The sequence below is a fragment of the Penicillium verrucosum genome (assembly GCF_028828655.1).
Source record: "Penicillium verrucosum strain IBT 35672 chromosome Unknown utg000001l_segment0_segment0, whole genome shotgun sequence".
NCBI lineage: Eukaryota > Fungi > Ascomycota > Eurotiomycetes > Eurotiales > Aspergillaceae > Penicillium > Penicillium verrucosum.
In genome coordinates, this window is record NW_026643210.1 from 12,353,574 (window position 1) to 12,378,264 (window position 24,691).

General features: G+C 48.0%; 5 protein-coding genes across 5 annotated transcripts; all 5 read right to left on the bottom strand.

The window, feature by feature from the left end:
* Positions 1 to 259: 259 nt before the first annotated feature.
* Positions 260 to 2,209, bottom strand: N7516_004545 (high affinity methionine permease; the record flags this gene model as incomplete). Its single annotated transcript, XM_057217265.1, has 6 exons — positions 260 to 659; positions 713 to 875; positions 938 to 1,202; positions 1,263 to 1,713; positions 1,784 to 2,015; positions 2,098 to 2,209. The coding sequence occupies 6 exons, from the start codon at positions 2,207 to 2,209 to the stop codon at positions 260 to 262; spliced, it is 1,623 nt and encodes a 540-aa protein (XP_057079148.1).
* Positions 2,210 to 3,748: 1,539 nt separating this feature from the next.
* Positions 3,749 to 6,751, bottom strand: atg1 (serine/threonine protein kinase ATG1; the record flags this gene model as incomplete). The annotated part of the gene is made up of 3 exons (XM_057217266.1): positions 3,749 to 3,912; positions 3,970 to 6,562; positions 6,626 to 6,751. 3 exons carry the CDS (start codon positions 6,749 to 6,751, stop codon positions 3,749 to 3,751), a joined length of 2,883 nt encoding a protein of 960 aa, XP_057079149.1.
* Positions 6,752 to 8,106: 1,355 nt separating this feature from the next.
* On the bottom strand, positions 8,107 to 10,866 carry N7516_004547 (putative phosphatidate cytidylyltransferase; the record flags this gene model as incomplete). The annotated part of the gene is made up of 3 exons (XM_057217267.1): positions 8,107 to 10,253; positions 10,312 to 10,652; positions 10,694 to 10,866. 3 exons carry the CDS (start codon positions 10,864 to 10,866, stop codon positions 8,107 to 8,109), a joined length of 2,661 nt encoding a protein of 886 aa, XP_057079150.1.
* A 342-nt stretch (positions 10,867 to 11,208) lies between these two features.
* On the bottom strand, positions 11,209 to 13,500 carry N7516_004548 (diphthine--ammonia ligase family protein; the record flags this gene model as incomplete). Its single annotated transcript, XM_057217268.1, has 1 exon — positions 11,209 to 13,500. One exon carries the CDS (start codon positions 13,498 to 13,500, stop codon positions 11,209 to 11,211), a length of 2,292 nt encoding a protein of 763 aa, XP_057079151.1.
* A 1,129-nt stretch (positions 13,501 to 14,629) lies between these two features.
* Positions 14,630 to 16,388, bottom strand: sebA (putative C2H2 transcription factor (Seb1); the record flags this gene model as incomplete). The annotated part of the gene is made up of 2 exons (XM_057217269.1): positions 14,630 to 15,771; positions 15,848 to 16,388. The coding sequence occupies 2 exons, from the start codon at positions 16,386 to 16,388 to the stop codon at positions 14,630 to 14,632; spliced, it is 1,683 nt and encodes a 560-aa protein (XP_057079152.1).
* Positions 16,389 to 24,691: the final 8,303 nt, after the last annotated feature.

Consider the following 24,691-nt stretch of genomic DNA (forward strand, 5'->3'; position numbering starts at 1 on the left):
TTGGGTGGGCTACCATAGAAGACTGGAACATACAGCACCGCGGTTCATTACTCTGATGTCACAACATGACAGGGCAGTTGGTAATGAGGTCTTAAAAAATAATCAATAATGAATGGATCTATTCCGGTATTATCTATTATCTATTACTAGTAGTGTTTGGTGGGAATTTCTTCCAAGTCACCATGACAAAATCTATCTTTCGAGTACATAAAAGGAGATCCGAAAGTAAGCAATCCGATTTTATCTCGCACCAATATCTCTAAGAGTGCACTGCCTCGGCCTGTGGCATTTTCGTAAAAACACTGCGAGACCACCCATCGGCATCCACGACGGACTCCTTGACGAGCACATACCCGCCAAATCGAGGTAACAACACAGCCCAGACAACGTAGTAGATTCCTCCGGCTGCGAAAAGTGCCAGGGCTACCACACAGTGCAGGTAGTATGGTAGCTGTTCGTACACATTCTGGCCCTCGCTGGGCGGCACATATGGTGCAATTGTGAGGTACAGGTTCGACAGCATGAAGAAGATGGTGACGGGTAGGGTGGCACGGACTCCAGGCTTCCAGTTCGGGTAATTTTTCTCTTTGGTGAGGTAGATGTGAACGAGACCAGCGGCAACGAAGAAGTTGACAATGGCAAGGGGGTAAGAGATGAGGCTGGGACAAATTGGTCAGTAATGGCGTTGCGGGTGTCTATGGGAATCACATACTTGACGAGGAAGTTGTATGCATCACCGGGAGGAGGTGCGAGCATAATTATAACGGAAACAAGATAGTGCTCAAGCAGACCAGCCGCTGGAGAGTGGAAAGGCCAGTTGCTGGCCCAGATCTTGGAAAGGGGCAAGACACCTTCACGGCCGAGTTCTTGAACAACTACATCGATATCATATTAGTATATCGTTCAATCGTTCGAAGGTACAAGTGAGAATACATACTTCGTCCTTGTGAAAAGATAACGGATAACACATTGCCAAATGCAGAGAGAGCCACAAAGACCGACATGACTTTTTCGGCCTGTTTTCCAAACATGTTTCTAAAGAACACGGCGGCCACAATGCTGCCAGATGAGAGCATCTCTTCTTTCGATACAGCAGCGAAGTAGGCGATGTTGACAAGCATATACAAAACGCCAACAGAGATGATAGCAACAGGAGCTGCGATTTTCAAGGTGCGGGCCGGGTTCTTCGTCTCGCTCAGGGCCTATAGATTCAATTAGCAATGTGATCAATACACACACAACTCATATCTTCGTGTCCTTACATAGTTGGCATTCGAGTAGCCAACGAAGGACCAAATAACGTTGTATAACGCCATAACAATTCCGTATCCGCTTCCCTTAGTGCCTTCGAAGGCATTGGTGAAGTTATGGGGCGACTCAACCTTTGTATGGCCACCAAGTACTACCCAACCAGAAACAATGATGAAGACGACGATGATCAACTTGATGATACCAAGCGCATTCTGAAGACGGATACCCCATTTCAGGGCAACGGAGTGGATAATAAAAGCCGCAGTGAGACAAGCCATGCCAATTCCACGTTGATTCCACCGTCCGACCTCGATATCTGCTGCGTTGAGGATATATTGACCGAAGACAACGCTGTTACTTGCTGCCCATCCGAGTAACACCGCATAGGCGGCAAACATGGCAGTGGCCAAGAACTTGGGCTTTGTGTAGACATATTCGAGATAGTTCTTTTCTCCTCCGTTCCTATACAGCGGGCAGGTTAGTCAGATATATGATTGCCTTTCATATACTTTTGTCCTATTAGATGACATACCTTGGAATTGCAGTTCCAAATTCTAGATATACTGCTGTCCCAGCCAGAGCAATGACAGTGCCGATAACCCACATAAACAATGAGAGACCGACACTCCCGCTCAATGCAAGGATCGTACTCGGTGTGGCGAAGATACCCGTACCAATAACCCGATTAAAGATCAAGAGGGCAGCACTAAAAATTCCAATCTGACGACGGTCCTCGGGGGTTGCCTCGAAGACATTTCCTTCGTCTGAAAACGGAACAGTTAGAAATGACACTCAACCACCACTCAACCACCACTCAGTCTCACAATGAAATAAGGGAATACATACACAATCCCGAAATACCATCCGCTCGACGGAGGCCATCATCTCCCGCTTGTTTTGTATCAAATACTGGCGACTTATTCGAAGCCTCAACAACAGGATCAACCCGTTCAACCATTATGTTAGTTATAACTGAATTCCCGATCGAGTCACTGTCCACACGTGGAACAGATCGACGAGGATGTTATATTTGTATTCCGCTGAGCTCTCAAAAGACAAATTTAACACGGCTAGCAACGGGGCGAAAATGAGGTGCTAGCACTAAATTTGATGCCATAGGTCATTGCGGCCGGGCAGTGTCTTATACTACCTTGGAAATGAAATTGCAAGACCACGATCACCAAATGCAGGCAAAGGTCCCACCAGAGTTTTGTGGATTTTTCCCGCAGAACAGCAGAACAGCAGAACAGCACGACCCACATGTCTGGAATTCTTCCAGAAGCCTTGGGCAAGAGAACGGGGCTACCGGAATATCATCGCACCATCGCCTAGCCAGGCCGAATATTATTTCTAACGTTACATTTCATAGGATACATTTATCTTGGAAAGGAATAATAACAACACATGATTCATGTCGTCTGTATTGACCATCATGGCGCAATATACAAAGGAAAAAGAAAAGAAAAGACTCGGAGACCATGCCGTGCGTGGCCAATGTGGGCTGCCGAGAATCCATATATCTTGGGGCCGGGCCGTGGTAAGAATTCCGGTGAACCTGGTCCATATAACATATAAATTCATGATTCTATTAGGCATTTGCTGGAAAATATAGAGTACAAAAGGTTTGAGGCAATCGTTTAGGGCACTCCAGCACGTGTCTAAATCTTATACAACACATATATACCTAGGTAGTTAATTAGTATCATGATTGAGGGAATGCCTAGAAAAAGCCAAGAGACAAAACCCGCCAGACTTTAAATGAAAAATGAAGAAATTTAAAAAAACTATGACACATAGTCAAGCACGCCATCTTTAGGGTTATTTGCGTTTGGTCTTTGGTAGATCTTTGCCAAGATTAGCCTAAAATAACCCTACTCTATTATATTATATTATAACTATAGCTTCACGTTGTTTTAGAGATCATGTAAATGAGTTTCCTCAATTTCTCTATATACAATACATCCATATCTGCACCAAATCCAATCTGGAGCATCCTAACGCCAAGACCTTGTGTGTTCCCAATCCAACCAAAAAAAAAAAAAAAAAAACACAACTCAAGTGCCAATCTGTATACCGTGGGTCCCCGGGTCAAACGCCAATCCCAACAAAAAGAGAAAAAAACAAAAATAGATAAGAAAAAAAAAAGAGGAATAAGACATAACATGACAAGAAATAACATGGATATAAGAACTCTCCTGGTCTCGTGCTGTGGGATATATGGCAAAACAAACAAATATGAACGTAGAAAAAGAAATTAGTCTCCGTAGAGATGTAAATGGCAGATAAATGGCAAATAAATGGCAGGAACATGGCCCTGGCGCTAGCCAGAGATTACCTTATACAACATGTTGTATATAAAATGGCGGGGTAAAAAGGGGGTCAGTTGTTAGCGTCATGAGTTAACCTTATAACTTGCAAGGCTAATATCATGACGCTACTGAATTGAATCTCGTAATAATCCCAATAGATTTGGGCAAAAGGTTGCGGAACAAAGTGCTCATCTAGGCGGTGTCACCCCCGTGGAGTATGCAACAGGAGAAATGGTGGATGTAGGTGCCTTGCCTGCACTGCCTGCCGTTGGAGTCGGCATCGAGGATCGCTTGGATAGAACAGCTACCTTCTTCCGAACAGAGGCGAGGCGGCCACGCATACTAGATACGACTGGATGAATGTGTGAGTTTGGGATGAGTTCGGTGGCTGGATACCGATAAGACTCACGTTTGACAACGACCTGCCGATCCTCCACCTGCAGCTCGTCCAGAATGACCTTGTCGCCAGGTTGCGAACCGCTTTGCCGTTCGATGTTGCTACCCGGCATGGATCGCATTCCGTCATCCTCAAGCACAGCTTCAAGCATGCGGATTGCAGTAACATATGTGATCTCACAATTGGCAAGATCTTCACCCGTCAATTCATTGATGGCAGCCGCCCGGCTCATCTCAAGTGCGCGATCGTACATCAGCCTCTCTGCTGTGACCCCAGGGCTTACCACTACGTCGGCAGTTGAGCTTGAGCCGGCGGTGGAACCAATGGAATGGTTATCAGGATGGCTAGGGTGATCTGATGGCAATCGCCGTTGTCCCTCAATGAGCTTTAGGCGCACAAATTCGGCTTTTTCAATAACCTCATTGAACCGACTGCGCACCCATTGCACAACATAGTTGATCCGGGTGCCGGCCACTGCGCTCATGCTGTCCTTGGTAGGAAACTCCCCGTAGACCTCTTCCCGGTTCTTGCGCGACCACCAAGCTCCAGCGATGTCCATTGACTTTGCAAGTAAAGACAAAGCCTTGACGTATAGTACCAAAGCTTCCTCGGACAAGGTAACAATGGCATCCACTGTCAGGCCATCATCGGAATCGGCAGAGTCTGGCTCAATGTTCGTATCTATAGGTCTCGCAGACGGGTCGGTCGGTGCCGAAGGTGCTAGCGGAATGAGCTGCTTATATTTGACCTCAGCAAATCCGAAGACAACATCACTACGCGTAGCACATTCTTCGATTGCCTGGACTGCCTTGCAATCTTCGTCGGCAGTTGGGTTGGGTTTGGAGCCGTCTCCGGTGATCAAAAGACTAGCATGAGTAGGGGGGTAGGCGGGGAAAGGGTTGTAGGCTAAAGGCGGAGATCGCCCACTTTTGGTGATGGCAAGGGGAGGAGAGAAGCCCATTCCGAACAGACGACCGCTGGCCATGTTGAGTGCTTTCGAGATTGCCGAGGTCGCCGACGTAGGACTTTGCCCGTAACGTCGTTCGTAAGAGTGCTGGCGCTGGTGTACGGAATCTGCTCGCGAACGACCCGAGACAACCTGCATGGCTTTAGCCGCATTGGCATGCGGAGAGGATGGTGATACCGTAGGTATGCCCTGCGTTGTTGCCCGACGGCTCCCGGCACCAGTTTGTCCTGGTCGGGAAAGCCCTCCTTGAAGGCATGGGCTATGAGCCAGCTCATCTGCAAAGGCGTTGACCTCCACGGCCCGCTTCTCAACTACAACATAGTCTCTCTCAAACGCCACTTCTTGTGCAGCGCGGTCCCGTGCTTCCTGGGCACGGGTTGTTGAGTCACTCCCTTTGGGAGAGCCAGCGTAGGTATTCCGATTTATCTGCCGATCCATGGCCGCGGTACTTGCGTTGCGATCGATGAGCTCCTGGCGTCCCGGGGCAGTAACAAGGCCGACAGGACCAGGCCGTTGAGGTGGTGTACCTCCCGGTTGATGCTCCCTGGCGATACCCGAAACAGGCCGATCAGCACTGCCCACACGACGCATGTGCGTAGCAGTCGGCGGCGTTCCTGATTTTTGACGCGTTGCAACAGGTCTTTGACCGGGAGGATATGCGAATTTGTCCTCAGGACCAGTATCATAAGGGGATTCTTCAGCCTTTGCGACAAGCTGCCTCGGCCGTGGCGATGGTGGTGGCCCTGGAGCATCATCCGCCAGCAAGCCAGGAATCGGATCATTTATCACGTTGTTGTTAAAGAAGTCGGGGAAGCTCAATCGCTCCACTGGGTTTCGCTTCAGAAGACCTCTGATCAGCCTTTTGATGTCGTCTGATGCGGGGTTATCTTCAGGGAAGCGAATCCGGTCTTCTCCCTTCTCAATCTTTCGTAGCAACTCGACGTGATTTGTAGCCCGGAACGGGGGTCGGCCCACCACCATCTCATATAGCACAGTACCTACCGACCACAAATCGGCCTTGGCATCATACTTCTCATAGCGAAGAATCTCGGGTGCCATGTACAACGGAGATCCACAAAGGGTCTCTGCAAGTGAAGTGGCGGGTAGAGATCGAGCGAAGCCGAAATCTGCGATTTTGAGCATGGGGAGGGACTCGAGCCCCGTCGTGGGTTCGTAAGAGTTATCACTGCCTTTATAGGGAATCACCTGGGTATTCCCACTCCGATACGACGAAGGCGATGGGCACAACAAGAGATTCTGTGGTTTGATATCTCGATGAATGAGGTTTCGGTCACGAAGGAATTTCAGTGCGCTTGACAGTTGTTTGAGGAAATGCCGGGTAACAACCTCATTGAGCGAGGCGCCGGGTGGATTTGGATACTTTGCAATCATATCCCGAGTGTATTTATGTGATCCAAGAGTATCCCGGCGCTTGATGAACAGGGACAGATCCCCCAGCGCACAATATTCCATAACCAAGTGAATGTGGGATGTTGACTCATGGCAGTCGATCAGGGCCACGATATGTGGGTGCTGAAGGCCCTTGAGGATATCGATCTCGGACGAAAGGTTTTCTTTGAGCTTTTTGTTAAGCTTCGACAGGTTCACGGACTTGATAGCTACATAAGTTTTCGTTTTCTGCGTGATAGGAACTGATTAGCATCCATCATTCGGCATATGCGGGGACAAGACATGACTCACTGTATGGACACCTTGATAGACCGTCGCAAAACTACCTCGCCCAATCTCATCGAGCCGTGTATAGCGACCGATGGACATTTCTAGGCGGGGGGGCTCGCGTGATCTCCTCGAATGTTGAGACGCCATAACGACGGCGGGCACGCCAATGCCTGTTCTGTCGCTGATAAGCTCTCGCTGGGGAGGGAAGTAAGAATCCAGTCACACCCCAGCAACCACAACTACCTCAGCAGCAGCAATGAAAACGGTCGAGTCGAGAGGCCCATCAGGGGAGCTATGGAAAGGATGACGCTGCCTCCGGGAAGCCTGGAAGGACGAGGAACCACCGGGAGAATGGGTCTAGGAAGGTACTAAGAACGTGTGCCGTGGAACGAGACCGGTGAACTCGGGTAGATTATAAGAGATGATGTCGATGTAGATGATGTATTCAAGGAAGCAAACACAAGTTGATCCAAAACACTTAAAAGCGGTGTGAGGTGGTGATACAGAATAGACAAAATGGCGGGATGGTTGAAGATTCGAGTATAATATGGAGAGAACCAAAGATTCAGGGAGGCGAAATGAGAGTCCTCATGAAAGAGCGAGATGATGTGATGGTGGAAGCGGGAAGAGGACCCCAAGACCCAAGGTACTCCACGATTGGGGGGGGGTGTGACCCAACGATAACGAGTGACAAGCGGCGATGATCGCGTAAGGCGGTCAGAAGGGCGGAGATGATCTGGAGTCTCGATAAGATGAAAACGTACAGAGAAGTCTAGATCAAAAAGAGAGATAGGAGCTAAAAGAAAGAGAAAATAAATCAAAGATTGAGATCATCAGAAATATAGGATACAATCCTATTTAAAGAGTCAGAAACCTACGAAAAAGAGAAGTCCAAATATCGCAGCGAGCTATGTCATGTGCTTATCGATTAGATAAGGCCGAGATCGGCAAGGCAGATACCGTACCGAGATTTCCAGTATCCATGTTACAACATACCAGACCTGAGCGTGAGGAATAGACGTATTCTATGGGGTTAGATCAAATATTTCGTGTCTAGACTCTGTCAAGGGTTCTCCATATATGTCACCCCCAATATTCCCGCATTTTTCTGTCAATACGTCTAGATTGCAAGGTGGATGATGGATCACAAAACATGATGAAACTGTACGGTGACAGGGTGACGGAAGCTTATCTGCAGCCTATGACTCCCAGTCATGGCGCATCGGTTGGTCGAATTGAAGGAAAAGGGGGGAAGCTAAGGCAAGGCAGATATGCAATAACGCGCCGCTAGTATAGGCATCCAAAAACGGTCTCTAGTTGAGTAGTCAAGGTCAATCTATACGTCCTTGGGCTATATACCCCACTATACTATACAAATGCCGCAGGAAAATAATAGGCAGATAATCACACGCAAACCTCCGAACAAAAAGGAAGGAAATAAAAAATGGGGGGAAATAAAAAAAGCAAACAAGTCGTGCATCTATACACATCAACGTGGCACATCAAACGCCAAGACCCCGCACCAGCAGCCATAGCACCACCGGGACCACGACGTTGTCATTACAGCCAGTAAGGATCGCCTCGGTGGCGCTCGTTCCGGCTGCCGCCAGAACCGCCTTTAGCAAAGTCCAGGCCCAGAAGTGAGCGGAGAAAGCTGCGCCTTCCGTTGATTCGACCCCAGATACCGGCCAGCCACCAAGCACCAACCAGGCACGAACGGCGATCAGCCCACAGGTTACAGCTGCGACAAAAGCGACGCTACCTTCAAGTGATTTGCCGCCACCCCAGAACCATTTCAGGCGACCGTACCGTCGGCCAATGAGGGATGCAGCCGCATCGCCCATGCCAACACAAATAACTCCGCTGGCCATGCTCACATCTCGGGAAGGAACCTCCCAACCAGCCCAGGGGCCCAGGCCAGTCCGAGGAAGATCGGAAAGTGACAACCAAAGAGGTATCGAACATCCAATTAACAAGAAGATGTGTGAGATGATGACCGGGCCACGGTGATCACGACCGTCAACATACGGTGCCAGGAAATAGGTCAGTGGCCGCGAAATTGGAGGTAGTTGAGACGCGCGGAACAGATCCAATAGAAGGAAGATCGAGAGAGCCAAGGCCAGCGCCATGGCGCAGAAGGCTGGATCTATAAATATGGCAGGAAGGAACATAACCACCATCATGCCATGGAAAATCTTGCGGCGCGTATCAACCTCAGCAACAGAGCTGAGCTTGACCACAATAGCCAGGCCTGTCAGTAGGACCAACACGCAGTAGCCACTGAGTAGTAGACGGGTGGTGGCAGCCCCAAAAGTAACCTGGCGAATATGTTCGATCGATCCGAGGAAGCAGGAGGCACTCAGAATATCTGCATCAGGGCGAGGTGGGAGTTCAATCCAGTACTCGAAATTCAACATAAGGACCCAAAAGCGAATTTTTGGGAAATTTCCCAACAAGTAGCCTATAGCCCAGCCAAACGGATCCTGGCCTTGCAGTGCACGTTCTGCCACGTACTTTCGGATGGGTCCGAGGATGATAATCAGGGACAAAGCATAAACGTAGAAGGAAAACAGCCATTTACGGACCTGCGCCTGGGCTGAAGTGAGTGAGAGGAAGGAAGCCAGACCAGGACCCATCATCTTCTTGCGTCTACCACCAGGGGTAGTGCGCACACGTTCCTCTCGAGCAGCTTCATCGAATGTAGATATGGTGTGGCGTCGTCGATGCACAATGCGAGCATGCTGTTCGAAAATCTCTTCCGTTGTAACCTTGTCAACTGCAGATACCGGCTCTGTCGGCGGGTGGGAAGAGCGACTCTCCCTCATGGTCTTAGTCTTTCGCGGCCTTGAAAACGAGAACCCATTGGGCCCGTCACTGTCCGACGAAGCATCGTCCGACGGAACGTGCCCTGTTCTGCTCAACTTCTCACAAAGTCGATGGTCAATCATATTCAAGAATTTGCGAGGAGATTGCGAGCCATGCGGGGCGCGCCGGAATTTCCAGCTGGGGATTCTAGCCAAGGAGACCTCCCAACGCAGTATATGTCGACAAGAAGCAAACAAACACATGCCACCAAGCCATAACAAGGCTTTGAGTATCTCCATCTGGGGAGAGGCCGCAAACAAGTACAAGTTGATCAAAGCAGTTGCTAAAAGCTGCAGCTCAGCAGGAAGAATGCTGGTCGTTAACAAAAAGTCTAAAGTGGGTATCAACGCTTGATGCAAAGGGAAAAGAAGTATTAGAGATTCCGCGGCGAGCCCGCGGAGCGTCAAAGGTTTGGGCACTGTATGGTCCAAGGAGAAATGCTCGGCAACGAGAATGGGAATCATAGAAATCATCCAATGGAGGGTATCGAATACATTGGTCCGGTTCTGGAACGGTATAACAGCCATTGGTAAAGAGGATAGGCTGAGTATGATATTGGGCATGATAAGTGGCGTAGTATGGTTGGACAACGACAACGAAACGAATATCGGGATAAAGATCGGATAGAGAAGAGGAGCGGGATCGAAGCTCGAGGGTATTGAGAAGTATGTCCGTTTCGTAGACCAGATGCGCCAGATGCGCCAGCTTCGGCCCTGCGATGCACGTACAAGGAGCGGATAGGCGGCATAGAGACTCGAGACCACGAGGCAATGAGCAGCAATTTCTGCAAAAAAAGTTAGCGAATTCCATTTCTCTAGTAGGAATATCAGTTTCACACATACCCTTCCGCCATTCCCAGGCTAAAGAGCGTGCCCCGTCTTGGTACAAGACCACACCACCAACAGACAGCAGAAGCGCAGCCTCCAACAACCGCCGGAGGACCTCCACCCGTCTCTGGCGTCTGAACCTCAATCTCTCCTCAAAGGCCTCTTCCTCAATTTCCTCCTCCGAGCTCCGCCGTGACGTCCGCAATATAGGCCGCTCAAATGACGGCCACGGTTGCAAGCTAGGCAGCCAGTCATCGAGGTCGGCGGGACCAAGTCGTAGGCCTTTTCGAGGACGAAGTGGCGGGGCAGGTAATCCCCTTAGTATACCGGTGCTTTCATCGTCTGCCTCTGTGCCACTGTCGCTGGTTGTTCGTGAGGACCTTGAGTAGGAGGAGACAGGTTGGAGACGGTCGCCGTGTTCGGAGGGGGTGCATGATCCGAGGCGTCGGCTTCTGTGGTATGGATGGGGGAGCGATTGAATAACCGGAGGTCTTCGGTGAACGCTTCGATGCTCAGGGGTGCGTTGGTGCGAGGCGTCGCTTCTTGTTCTTCTTTCCACGGCGAACTCATGGCGCCATGCTTATGTCGATGAGTACGTCATGTCGCGGTGGGATAGTGATGCTCAGTGTGTGGGGAGGATAGGAGAACCCCCAGGAAGAGAATACCTAACAAATTATTCTCGTTTATGTTCGATATCGAAAATATTGAGAACGTGGCGGAGGGAGAATGACATGTTATCTTTCCTGAATGTGGAAGGGATTTTGCCTATCACATGCAAGCGGACAGTGCGCGATCCATGGATGTACCGCGTATGACATCGACATTCAACGATCTCTGATCTCTAAATACTACCTAGGTGTTTCTTTTGATTTTTGGTCAAATAGAGTGGCTTTATTCTTAGTTAAATAGTTCCTAACCAAGCTGCTGCAGGACCACACCTGCACTCAGCCTTCGTCCTTCTCGCCCCCAAATTGATCTGCACGGCACAACCTGTCCTGGCCACAAGGCTTCAGGCACTGAGTGCGTGATGTATAACACAGCCTGAGACAGTGTGGAATCTCGACAGTGAGCGTCTTTCACTGATCTCAATATTTGTTTCAATGTATCGTCCGACGAACCCGCGTCGATCTCGATATTGATATACTTGTATTTACTGTCCATGGTGGTGGCAGATGTCCCTCCTTTGATGTCAAGCTTGACCTGCTCACATCGGCCTCCCAGCCCTTGCCATTCAATATCACTTCCTCGTGGCAGTTCGTCCACTTGGACAGCCAAGAATGGTGGGATGGATGTGTGAGACTCAACAAGAACAGTAAACTTGGGCAGACTTGGCACCAGGGCATCGGCCAGCTCCTCTGTGCGACGACCATATTTGATATCCCACGCGTCCAGCTGTGGGCCATCGTCATCATCCTCGTCTTCATTGTCAGGTAAAGCATGCATTCTTTCCCAGAGACGCCATGCCACTTGCGCCTGGGTATTGGCGTGTTCTCCGCGAGCCAAGAAGGCCACCGCACCGAGCCACCAGTTTACCTGCATGGCTTCACCAATTCTCCAGAGGTGCTGAAGGGCCAGTACAGCTCGAAGACGGTAGTTTTCAACCCATGAAGCTGACCCCTCCGCTTGCGCCAAGTTCATAGAACCAGGATCTAGAGGAATCTGGCCAGCAATATAGACGAGCCTGCTAGAATTCTGCATCGGAACTGATAATGCTTGGGAATATGGTCCAATATTTGCCGGAGCCCAGTACGACCTGGATTGAACATGCAGGCCCTGGCGCCGGTCCCTGGCACCCAGGTCAACCACGAATGTGACCATCACCTTGACGTTGGACGGGAGTCGGTCTCCGCATGCCACTGTAACACGCGCGGGAGGATTTGGTTTTTTGAATAGCGAGACGTAGATATCATTCATTGATCCAAAGTCGGCCATTGAATTGAGTAGCACCGTAGCGAAAACAATGTCGTCTGTTGATCGAGAACCGGACCTGGGGTGGGCAAAGGACTTGAATACTTTTTCGACCTTGTCTGCAATCCTTTTCATCTGCTCTCCTGCACCAGGACCAGCCTCGGGCGCAACAATATTCGAAATGGTCCACGTAGAACCAGAGAGCCGATGCACCGGCTCACAAACAGGCCAATCGGGCGACCGAGCAGTACTCGTCATCGCACGCGATTTCGAATCGTCAAGCGATCCAGAAAAATCCAATGCAGAACCCAACACACCCTCAAAAACTGCATCTAACAGTCCAGGCCTCCTAACATCACTCGGTGTAATCCCATCGTCAATCTCCCACGCACTCTTAACCGTACACCTAGCACCCCTTAACCTAACAAACGCAACACCCCCCTCCCCAACCTTCTCCTCGCGACTACCAACCTCAATCCTCTGCTTCCACAAGAAACCAGGTCCATTCAGCGCAAGCGTCTCATACTCCCCACCCTCACCCAACACCGCCCCACGGATATCTTCCGCAGCCGCAAACCGACTCATAGCCTTAACAAGATACCTTCGCATCATGCGGCCACCACTCCCGGCACCGGACACATTTTCCCACAGGAAGCCCTCATCCAGACCACCGGAAGCGACCTTAAGAATACGAGCATCACATCTGGCAGCTGCCATATCCTCTAGGAGCCCCGCCTGACGTATTGCCAGAGTATCAGCAGATCTAGCGGCGGGGGCGGGGAGGGATGGATACATCCATAGCCAAGCAAGGGGTACAAGACCCAGGCGGTTAGCGACGTTTTCGATTCGCGTGCGCTGGTATGTAGATAAGATGGCGCCTGCAGAGACGGCGTTTGCTTCTGGGTGGGCTTGTTTTATGCGGTTGAGGAGCGGGACGAGGGATTCTGTCTCGTCTTTGTCGGATGTTTTGGATCCGTAGATGCGGTCTGTGTCGACTGCGCCGCCTGTGATGGGTTGGCGGTAGAGAGGGATTTGGAGGGCTGTTTCGTAAAGAGGGATTATGCTGTGACCGATTGTTTGGTACATGAAACTGTCGATGTCTTCTTCTTCGTCATATTTTGGTGGGTGTGGATTTGTGCTTGTGGTCTTGCTCTGTGGTTCTGGGTAGAGGTTGGCTAACGCGACCACTTTGTGGCCGTTGCGGATGCAGTGGAGGATCGAGTAGAGGGAGTCTTTTCCGCCGGAGATTAAGGCAATCACGTTGAGCCCTGGGGCTGAAGTTTGTGCTACAGACATGACAACTGTTCACCCAGGTCTAGGAGTCCAAGGTCTCTTTTTTTTGGCAGAATTGTTGGACGTTGGGTGCGGGTGATGGGGGGGGTACTTTTTCGCCGTCCCCACCTTTGCCCGGGCGAGTTTCCAAGGTTATCGGTAATCGATAGAGCGATAAGATCATGAAATCACGGGGATATCTAAATGATTTTATACTTATACACTACTGCATGACATTATTATTGAGTTGGATGTCTAGAAGTATAAATCACTAGAAGAACCAAAGCCCTAACTCTACAGTTCCTCTAATTTTACTATGCTGATCAGGTTTACCAGGAAATAGTGTAAATAAGATTATGCTTGTAATTTGATGCATGTAAATCAACATCTAGAGATGAGAACTGGAACCGACACAAAGGGGCAATGCAATACAAGAAGGGGGGTATGAAGTGATGGAGAGGAAAAGGGGGATCAATTAACTTATACACGAATGTGACCAGCACAAAGAAACAGACAAAAGCCAGAAAAAAGAGAAAAGGCAACAAAAATATTACATCGAATAGACAGAAACAAGAATGAACGAAAAGATAGAAGAACAAAGGTAAAAAAAGAAGTCACAAGAAGCGAAGTAAACAGAGAGTACACGAAGGGAAAACCGAAGGTTCAAATTGTGAGGCACATTGCTCACGCCGAATGTGCTGGTCCAGGAGAGATTGGAGAAAACAAGTGAAACAAAAGGAAAAAAGGAAAAAAAAGAGAAAAACAAGGTCACAAAGGAAATAATTTCACCCAGCACTGCCAAAGACAAGTTGCCGTCATTCGCTTTATATGTCGTTTTTTGTTTTTTTCTTCCTGGACTCTTCTGCGTCCATGTGCCTTCACCAAAAGAACCATTTGAGGTAATCCCAGTCTGTATGTGTCCCCGTGCGAGATGTCAAAACGCTGGAAATTAAAAAAAAAAAAAAAGGGAACCCATTTTGCTGTGCACCGATGATCCAGTTTCAGACACCAGTATCAAATGCCCGGACGCCAAACCCAATCAAGACCAATATGGTCGAGCTTCCAAAGACTCCGACCGAAGAATGTATGTATTATATATGCAGTAGGAAGTCTCCTGGTCTCGTAAAAGAAAAATCATGAAACGCGAAATCCCTTAGGACAAGTCACGCTTGCGCTTCTTCGCCGCTCGGCGATCCACGGAGGGAGTACCGGTGACATCAGTCGATCGGGCAGCCTCGTACATGACTTGACCAAGGGCACCAGCGTCATGTTGATCATCGAATGAGACAGAACCGGCATCGCTTGCATCCAGAACTCCCATGACAATGGAGCCACCACCATGGGTGCGGGCGTGCTGAGCGAGGTTGTCACTGCGGGAGAACTTCTTGCCACACTCGTTGCACTCGAAAGGCTTGTCCTGAGTGTGGAGAGAGCGGTAGTGGCGCTTGAGGTGTTCCTGACGACGGAAGCGGCGGGAGCACAGAGTGCAAACAAAGGTCTTGGAGGGATCCTCAGTCAAAGATTGCTTGCGACCCCGGCGGTTGACCGAGATGGGAGCAGACTCTGAGTCATCAACTGATCCGTCATCAGAGCAGCAGTCGCCAGAGGATTCGCAGGCGGCCAGCGCCTTTGCTTCAGCCTCTTCTTCGGCCATCTTTCGGGACTTGCGGTTGCTACGCTTCTTGGTCTTGGGCTCCTCGACAGGTTCCTCCTCACTCTTAGTGTGAGGCTGGGCCGTCTGGGTCCACTCGAAGGATGGCAAACCATTGTGCATGAAAGTCTCGGAGTCATCCGTGTCTTCCAGGCTGTGCTCGCTCAGGAATCCATCATCCTCTACCGGGTAGGTGTGCACACGCTGGCGCTTGCCGCCCATGTAGACGGCATTGGCGGCAGGGTGGAACTCCACCAAGCGGTTCAACTCATCATCAGAATCGAGATCCGAAAAGCTGTCAAAAGTCGGCAGCGAGCTCAGAGGGTCTTGGGTCGAGGAGCTGAAAGAAGGAGATGGGTTCTCGTTGACGGGAAGGGTCACAGACGCACTGCCAACAACGGCGCGAGGTTCCTCCTCCTCGCATGAGAGATTGGGTAGAGGAGGCAGATCCTGTGCGTGAACGTTGACACAAGGCTCAACGGTGAGCTGACGGGGGTCGCAGAAAGACTGGCTAGACCCAAGAGTCTGGGAGGCAAGAATGTCGGTGGGCACGGGTGAGGGTGAGGGGGAAAGCGAGGGGCAGGAGGTTGCAGACAGAAGGTCTGAGCCGTGGATGTGAGTAAGAGAAGGAGGGTGGATGAAGACTGCACGAGAATTAGCATTTCGCCCTTGCTTCCCAATATCCACATTTCTTATCAAAGTGTGATCTATAAAACTTACCAGGCGTCATCGGAGGCGAATCGGAACGCGCCCACTCCGGGGTGGCCAGGATTTCCTGGTGAACATCGGTCTCGCATCCCTCCTTGACGCCCTCCACCTTGTCGAAGGTGAAGAACGTGTCATGAATTGGGGTTGGTAGCGCGCCATGGGCAGACGGAGGACTGCTGATGGTGCTTCCCGAGGCGGACAGCGGAGGAGTTGAGGGGAACGAGTACAAATCGTGACCGATAAAGCGAGTGTCCAAGGGCATCAAGCCGGGAGAGCCCTGCTGCACAATGATGGTGGGCTTCATTTGTGAGGGCTGAGGAGAGGCAATTGGTGTCAAGCTCATGGTAGCTCCTCGGAAGGCATTGGTGGTGGCCATCTGGTGCATGTTCATCATGGGCTGGGGGGAGTAGAGCGGTTGCTCTTGTCCATAAGGCATTTGATTGTAGTATGAGATATCTGGCTGGTAGTGACCTTGCTGTCTTTGTGAGTCGGAATAGTATGCAAAGGGCTGTCCTTGCACCGAGGTTGGTGCCATAGTATATGTTGAGTCCATTGTGAGTTGTGCTGTATTGCCATGGGTTAGAACCAAACAAGAGATGTGTATATCTAGATATGTATACATACCTGTATGAGATTTTGGAGTCCAATAGAAAGTTTCCCGTAGTATATTAATAGGGTTATAGTTGATTCGAGTCCGAATGAATGAATGGACTAAGTAATTAGGTGTGTATAGGTGACGGTGAAAGAGTGTTGTCGGAAAAGGAAGGACAGGTTCTGGGAACCGGGAGACGAAGTACTTGAGGAAAGAGAGTGGTATAGAAGAGAGAGGATCCCAAATAAATCCAATAGGATGACCCCAACCCAAAATAGTCAAACAGAAAAAAAAAAAAAAATAGTTTAAGAGAGAGTGTGAGTATAAGAAAAATAGACAGCGGGGAAAATAAAATAAAAAAGAGAGAGAAGAGAGAGAGAAACAATTGAGGGAAAGATAGCAGGTTGCGGTGGATAAATGAGTGATCTGCTACTATTTTCTACTTGCCGGGTCACTAGTTTTGGTGTGGGCCAGGAACCGGGTGCTTTTTTATTTATTTTAAATTTTGTCTCAAGAATTTATGATTTAATAGAAATTATAGAAATTATAGAAATAATAGAAAATATTTAGAATAATTAGAATAGTCGAATAGATGGAAATTATGGATATCCCAGTCTGGGGCGGGATTGGGAAAGACACTGCACAGCAAGTGCTCAATCCCGTCAGAAGAGGCCAATCGCATTGATTGAGGAGGAGTTTAGTGAGTGACCTCAGTTAGTGGAGACATAGGAGCATTGAGTTAAATCATTTTTCATATTTTTGTATATTTGTATATTTGTATATTTATATATTTATATATATTTATTAATTTATTATACATAAATCTTTTTTTTTTTTTTTTATAATTCTTACCCCAAAAACAGTATCTACCTCGTTCCCTCGGTCACCCTCCCAAAAGTAGTATGGCGTTATAACAATTTGAACATGGACCTATAATATAGATATGTCAACCATATCATTAACATTTGAAGAACAAACCAAAAGAAAAAAGAAAAAAACTGATTCGCATGACCTTGGAACTCACTTCTCACTTCTCATTAATATTTTAACAAAAAGATGGGACATGGCCCGAGACCTGATCTAAAAATTGAGGTGTGGCCACGAGGTGCACGACCATTGGACTATGTGATGGTGACAGCGGCAATCACTTGCTCAATTGGGTCTTATCAACGCAATATCGGACAAATAAGAGGGCTTTAACCCCAAAGGTCACCTTTTTTGTTGCTTTTTTGACGACCAATAGCCCCGAAGAAACAGGGCCCACGCATCCCGTCCGGTACCGTGTACCATGTACCCCCGGAGTACCCAAGGTTACCTTGTAAAGCTTCTTATTTATTTTTTCGACTAAAATTTCTGGATAAAATAATATCTTTTTCTTTCCACAGGCGGCATAAAGATCAACAGGTGGAAACTTAACATCCAAGGGTGGACCGCCAATCAGTTTCCAGTTTGGGCTGCACGTCCAAAGTCGCTCACCTGCCGATCAGGCTATCAACGGTGGCAACCACCGTGCAACCATTTGGCTTCGATCGTGAAACGGTCGGCATTGGCTGTACAGTGCTTACTCTGTACTTGACTACCTAGCCAATTTCATATGCACAAGGCCATTTCTTGGTGCGCTCATCACCGAGGAACAGAAAAGTAATCCCATCAATTGGTTTCGAGCTCATTCATATTGAAATATCATATGGAGGATAACATTCCTAGTTCTCAGCTTACAGGTTCGTATGTGTGTAGTTTTGCCACATGGGTCCTATACTGCACAAAGTATGTAAGTAAACAAAAAAAACTCGTTTCTTCCCGATCGCTGCAAGGGCTATGCCATGGCCCATACAAACAAATCTCATATTGTACACGTCAATGGCATCAAAATTCAATAATATCTACAGAGTAGGGCAGAACAAACCGTCAAAGCCCAAGAAAAAAGAATTATATAGTTATTAATTTATTATTACTACACAACATGCAAGCCCAAAAAAAAAGGATGAAATTCCAGTTCATTTGTGCGGCCTACTGCAGGAACCAGCTGTGGGGATAAAAATCACACAGGCAGCTACATAAAACATGCTTATTGGGTGCTTGGCTCTCAGTAAAAAGGCAAGGCCCAAATGCAGTTTCCTTTGAAGCTCAATGCATCGAGGGTTTACTCCGTATCGGATAGGTGGTTCCGGTTGCCCCCAGTCCATTGATTGGGCTGTCCCCGGACTATCCAAAAAGTATGATCGGGGACATCGTAAGAAACACCAATATTGGTGCTTGATATTTTGTGGCCCAAATTCCAGTATGTTTGATATACTTGTTAAGAGGTCTCACCTGTGATGCATCACCTTATTGGGTTACGGGTCTAGCCATGGTCGCTAAGTGATGTGTTCCGATTGCAGGGTGATGTGATAGTACTTTTCTTGTCTCACTGACCTGACCTGTAGATCCGGGGGAAAGTGCGCTTATATGTCAGCGCATGGAGTACGGAGTACGTACACGGGCGTCATTATTGCAATGGTAAGGCAATGTGTTGTCTGTGACCGATCGCATCCCAATGTTGGAAACCTTGGAAGCATAAGCAGATGCATATAATCCGACATATCGACTGACACAGCCCAATGACTGACATACAGTGGCCACGCAAGCAAGGTCCAGTTCTATTCTTACCTTTGGTGGCACATTGTCTACTTTTTGTACATTACAAATGGACCAATATCCTTGCTCATCTTCCAAATCTTCCACGTCTTCCAAATTCTAGGAATTCTTAATCTCCAAGGTCCCTTTTTCTTTTTTTTTCCCCCTCGGGTCCAGACCGAAAATTAAAAAAGAAAAGTAATATCCCGGTATCCGTACGGAGGACATGATGAATATCCGGGGCCCAGAGTTATCTCCAGCGTAATTGGCTGTAATTAGCCATAATTGGTCAGTTCTAAAGATAGCGTGCCCCTCCAATTGGCTACTAATTCGTTCGCAGGAAGTGGATACTTGTCTCTACCCGCTAGCCAATGAAAAGCCATATAAACCGCGCCAAAGTGGACTTGGGGAAATTGGGGGAGTCACTGATACCTAAGTACCTAGGTAGATATTCATTAATAACCACTCTACTTCGTATACCCGTATACGGAGTACTCGTAGAGATGGAGATACCCGGTTCTCCGGGCCTCGAGTGTTTCCTTGCTGGGTTTAGATAATTCCCGCAGATTTGGAAAGGGTCATGCATGGAAGGCTGTCAAGTCCTTCTTCGAGAAATCCAAATGTCCACTTTCTAATCTTGAAACTAGTACCTTGTTTGCGTCACCCAAATTCTGTATTTCATAAGCTTACTAACATCCATCCATGGATGGATGGAAAATTCATTTCGTTTTGGGCTTTTGCGACTATGCATTTACTTTGCGATGATCGAAATCCTTGCCGCCACCGTTGTCGCACAGACGAATCGACTTTTTTTTTTGCTTTTGCGAAGCTCACGGGCTCGTTATCAATGCTTACGGAACAATTGGAGGGGAGACAGTCCTAGAGAAGCCGGCAGTCAAAAGATAGGCGCTATTGAATTGGAGTCCGCCCGTTCCTGATCGTCCAGAACTAATCTAGAGCTTCAACAGCTCCAAGTTTAGGGCCCTATTAAAGAGCGTCGACCGAGAAAATTCTCCGAAATTAAAAAAAATTACCGGCTTTACACGGGATAAAACAAGCTACTTCCAAATCACTTCTACCAACGACCCTTCTAGCCTCGACACCAGCTCTTAGCAAGTGGAGAATATGGAGATGGGCGGGCGGGCAGTGCCTAGTTTCCAACTAAAGGCCGCGGAACATCCTCTAGGGAATCCGGACCCCCAGTGGCCCTCGAATGGAGACTCGAGTGGATGAAGTGAACGGAGTATGATGTACGGTGTGCACTCTTCTTAATCGAAAGAAGAGAAAAAGTAAAAACGAAGAGACAAATTCATTAAAGGATTAAAGTTGATTTACTTCGTACAGGGTACGGAGTATTAACGCCAATACCAATTCAATGGACTAGCATTGATCGCAGAAATGACCGTGCGATTTGGAAAAAAAAAGAAGAAAAAGACTGTGCCTGGCCTAGGAAGCGAGCCATTTTTCCAGTTCCCCGACGAATCATGCTTGGCTGCTGGCGGTTAACTATGGGGATGTCTGTGAGAGCTCTCCCGTCTACGATGCGCGAAACCGTTTGGCGATCATGTCTGTATCCGAGTTTAAGGGCCTGTCATCAAAAGGTGACCAGTCTATCTGTCATGGTTAACCCCGGACAAGATATATGCATAGCATGGAATTAGTCTTTCTCCAGGGGTCGAGACCCAAGGAGCCCGCAGTAAGGGCTCAGATTTGCGTCTCGCGATAGGTACGGGAGTTATGTACCGTTGGGATCTCCCATGCATCAGTGGGTTTGGGCAAAACGTCCTGGTCCACCGAGGATTCACCGCACATAATCTACACATCCAAACCCACATTTGTACTATTTGCAATCCACAAGGCAAAGAAAATAGAATTGCGCAAACGCACCTGTCAACGCCACAAGGATTCTAGGTGGGTTTGGATACATCAGACGATATGAGACTTAATATTTCGTGAAAATGTCACAAAGAAATGTGGATAGCAGATCCGCAAGGAATTCACGGTCCTCTGTTCTGCGCTTGTGTTTCTGTCAACGGTTCTTGGCGGAAGATTTGCAGGGATTAGTTCGCCATCGACCAGGCCGTTCACATGGGACCACCGAGGCTTCAGATAAAGCGGAAAAAGAAAAAAAAAAAATTACATTCACTATGTGGAGTGGACTACTCAGTATTCCGTACTCCGTGTCATAGACAACATAATCAAATACATCGTATGTTGTGGGTTGTTAAGTAAAGATTTGAATCAATCATGCCATGGAGGAAAAAACGTTTTGTTCGAAGCCCCCATTCTTGTGTTATACTAAGTAGTTATCGGAAGCCCAATAATGGACAGACCCAGCCATCCAGACCGACTATGTCGCTTGCATATCTCTACCGCTACGAGTAGGGCTATTGCAGTCCGAAACCAGCGCGGGTACCAGCCTCGGAGCGCTTGTAATTACAAGCAATATAAAGTGGACAGGCCAATTCAGATTCATTTCCATCCCGCCAGAACCCCGGATTATCACCGTTGGCTGCTGGCGAAGGAATTGAGGCGTGGTACCGTATGTACCTAAGAAAAAAGAAGCTAAAGCTGATAGCTATGGCCTCGATAGAAAGTGTTCGAAAAGTACAACATAGTGAGACTTGGTGACATACTAGTAACAACATACGCAGATCTCTAGGGTGGACTTGTGGGGGAAGGGAAATGTACGGAGTACTACCTACATACCTACAAGGTACATAGTGGGTTCACTGGACGACTCAAGGGATTCTATTGTTTTAAATTCGAAATTAATTATCTCTAGGTACTCCATACTCCGTATAGTATAAAACTTGGCGGGCATATCCGCATATTTGACAAGGCTAAAATCTGAAACGCAGTCCAAATCATCGATATCCGGGCAGAACGGGTAGGGAACACGCGTTTTTTGAGGCTGCTGTTGGCGCTAGTGTGCGCCGGCTCTCTTGGCTTGGCTACTTTTCTTTTTTTTTCGGGCCCAGTTTTCAGTTTCAAGAACGGATCCTACTTTCTGGACAGGATTATTGTCGATGGTCACATTTTTAGCGGAGCCTATACTTTGTACTTTGCGGTGTACCTCTCTCTTCTGGGCTTACTTCCCGTTCTGTGAGAGCACTGGCCTCAATATGGCCTGTTATGGCAATTTGCTAGAATGACTCGGAGACCGTTAGAAGAGAACGTGAGGAATGGAAATTGTTAATATTACCCAAATGCAAAATTAATTAGCCGTTAATATCTCAATGTCTCCAGCGAAATACCTCGGTAGGTACTAGTTAGATTCCTAATCGGGAAATCAAGTCCCAATTGGGAAGTATGAGGTCTTTTCACCTCCGTGACATCTCGAACCAACTGACTCCAATCTCACTATCTCACAGTCTCACAATCTGACTATCTGGGATTGGATCAGGCCAAATCAGACAGCTTAAGTTGTCTTGACGGTCAGATGGTTTCAGTGGTCTCATGCGACCGTTGTGCATCGTTTTTAATATATAATCATCCAACATAGGGCACTTTGCCACAATGTAATATAACTAACTATAGTCCGTGCGCCAAACATGTGCGACACTGGCAGGTATGTTAGTTATTAGTTAGTTAGCTATTATTTTGGCGAAACGCCACTCCTACTCCCATGGGAAACACAGCTCCGACCTCCCCCCAAAAAAAATTCCCAAGGTCCCCCGTATCTCGGAGGGCAAACCCATGTTACATGGGCAGTACATAATTCCAAGCGAGCAAAGTGCGGGGGGAAACTCGATCAACCCAGTTCCACACAGTCGGACAACCATGGTTGAGAGGATGAACGTCCTCGCGGGTAAATCACTGTTTTCCAAATCGGGCATTTTACACGGCCCCGCAATCGGTGTGTGCTCGCTCTGTGTGCTATGGCACTGAGTACTCCAAAGGTCCTACTCCGTCCACGGGTACACAGTATACATTGGTAAATCCGTTTTGAAGAAAGTGTGGTACACACAACCAGAACCAACTTGTATAAAGAACCTTCGCCTACGGAGTACAGAAAACAGAAAACACTAGTTAACTACAACATAGCCGTCAGCGTGGCTTGCTAGACATGTGTTTCAGATAAGTTCCTCGGTTATCCGCACAAAATATGTTTATCGCGATCTCAGTTCTAAAGTTCGAGGACCTTGTGTAACTGGCTACTGCACCTGAGACATAAGACCCAGTGTGGCATCCAAACCCTGATCCGATCGTCCAAGACTTAGTAAAAACTAGGTAAAACTGGGATAACCTTCAAATGATCAACCGTACTATCGGTCACAGCTTACTCTTTAGAGCTCTTCAAGGAAAGCACGTGCTGCACATAGTATACAAAATCTGAACATCAAGGCCTACTAACTACCGAAACTATAAGGCCAGTGCCAACGTGGCTACAGGAACGTGGGATGCAGGGTTCGTTTTCGGTAAGATCTGCTGTGCATCGGCCCACTATCAGCTCATTCAATTTCTATGGTTCTTGAACCTTCTCCAACCTTGGGAAGGTTCCTAAGGTTACCAACTAACACTTTATGCGGTAAAGTGAGAAATTAACTTACCCAATAGAAACTTCTCGACGCTCTTATTTTTTGAATTTTATTGTGCCGCAATCTTCAAGCACAAAGTTTCGTGAAGCTTCACAACATACGGAGTACCTCGGTGCCTCTATACATAATGGGGAATGGTGTGTGAACACTATCTCCACTTTCCATTGGGGGCATAGATCGGCCTACAACCCACAGATTAGACAAATTGGACAAATCAAAAACCAACGAGCCTCGATCGAAGGATTCTTGGACTCGGCACGATCCAATATATACGCGAATGCGGAGATAGCTTACCCAGCCCGTGGTGGGAATGTGCATTAGGGTACTTAGGGTACCGGATTCATTTCCGTCCAGACTACCTCCATAGGGCGCCAATCAAATAGCTCACTGGATTTCGAGTCCTCACAAATTCCCGTGGAACCATGACCATCATCATTGACCCCAATATCAAACGGAATCATTTCTTGGTTCAGGCACCATTACTCCAACATACTCCATAGATTGTATATTTTATCCAATTATCGGGTTTTTTCTCACGAGACACAGTGGGTCAAAAAATAATTTTGATCCTCGTATGGAGTTATACTTTCGGACCTGGATCTCTGGTACGAATGGGGGGTGTGCAAAGACTCCCGAGGTCCAAGATGATGAAAGGATGTGATTCCCTGAGCCCTATCTGATCTAACTAACCTTTACATGGGTACCCTGGTTACTGAGGTCATTGTAGCAGGATGCCTTACGTGGCTTCACAACTACGGAAAAAACATTCGATCCTTTCGGAATATGATCACGTAGCTAATTCCCATGTTTTGTAAACTTTCTCCAACATTGCCATTGCGCTATATCCCGTAGTCTATGAACATCCGTCCCCACCCATATCACCAGAAATCCCCGAAGATATACCAATCTAATCTAGCGTGTACATCATGCGGAGTAACTAGTTAAACAGAATGCACACCGGAATTACTATCGGTACGTGTACCTAGCTCGGAGAGGTCCGGCTCGGCGACTACATACGTTGGTCCTTGAGCTATCGGGATCGACAACCAGCTCCATTTCCCATAGTATTTAGCCAAAATGCTCAGAACCGAGAAAGTGGCCCTTTCC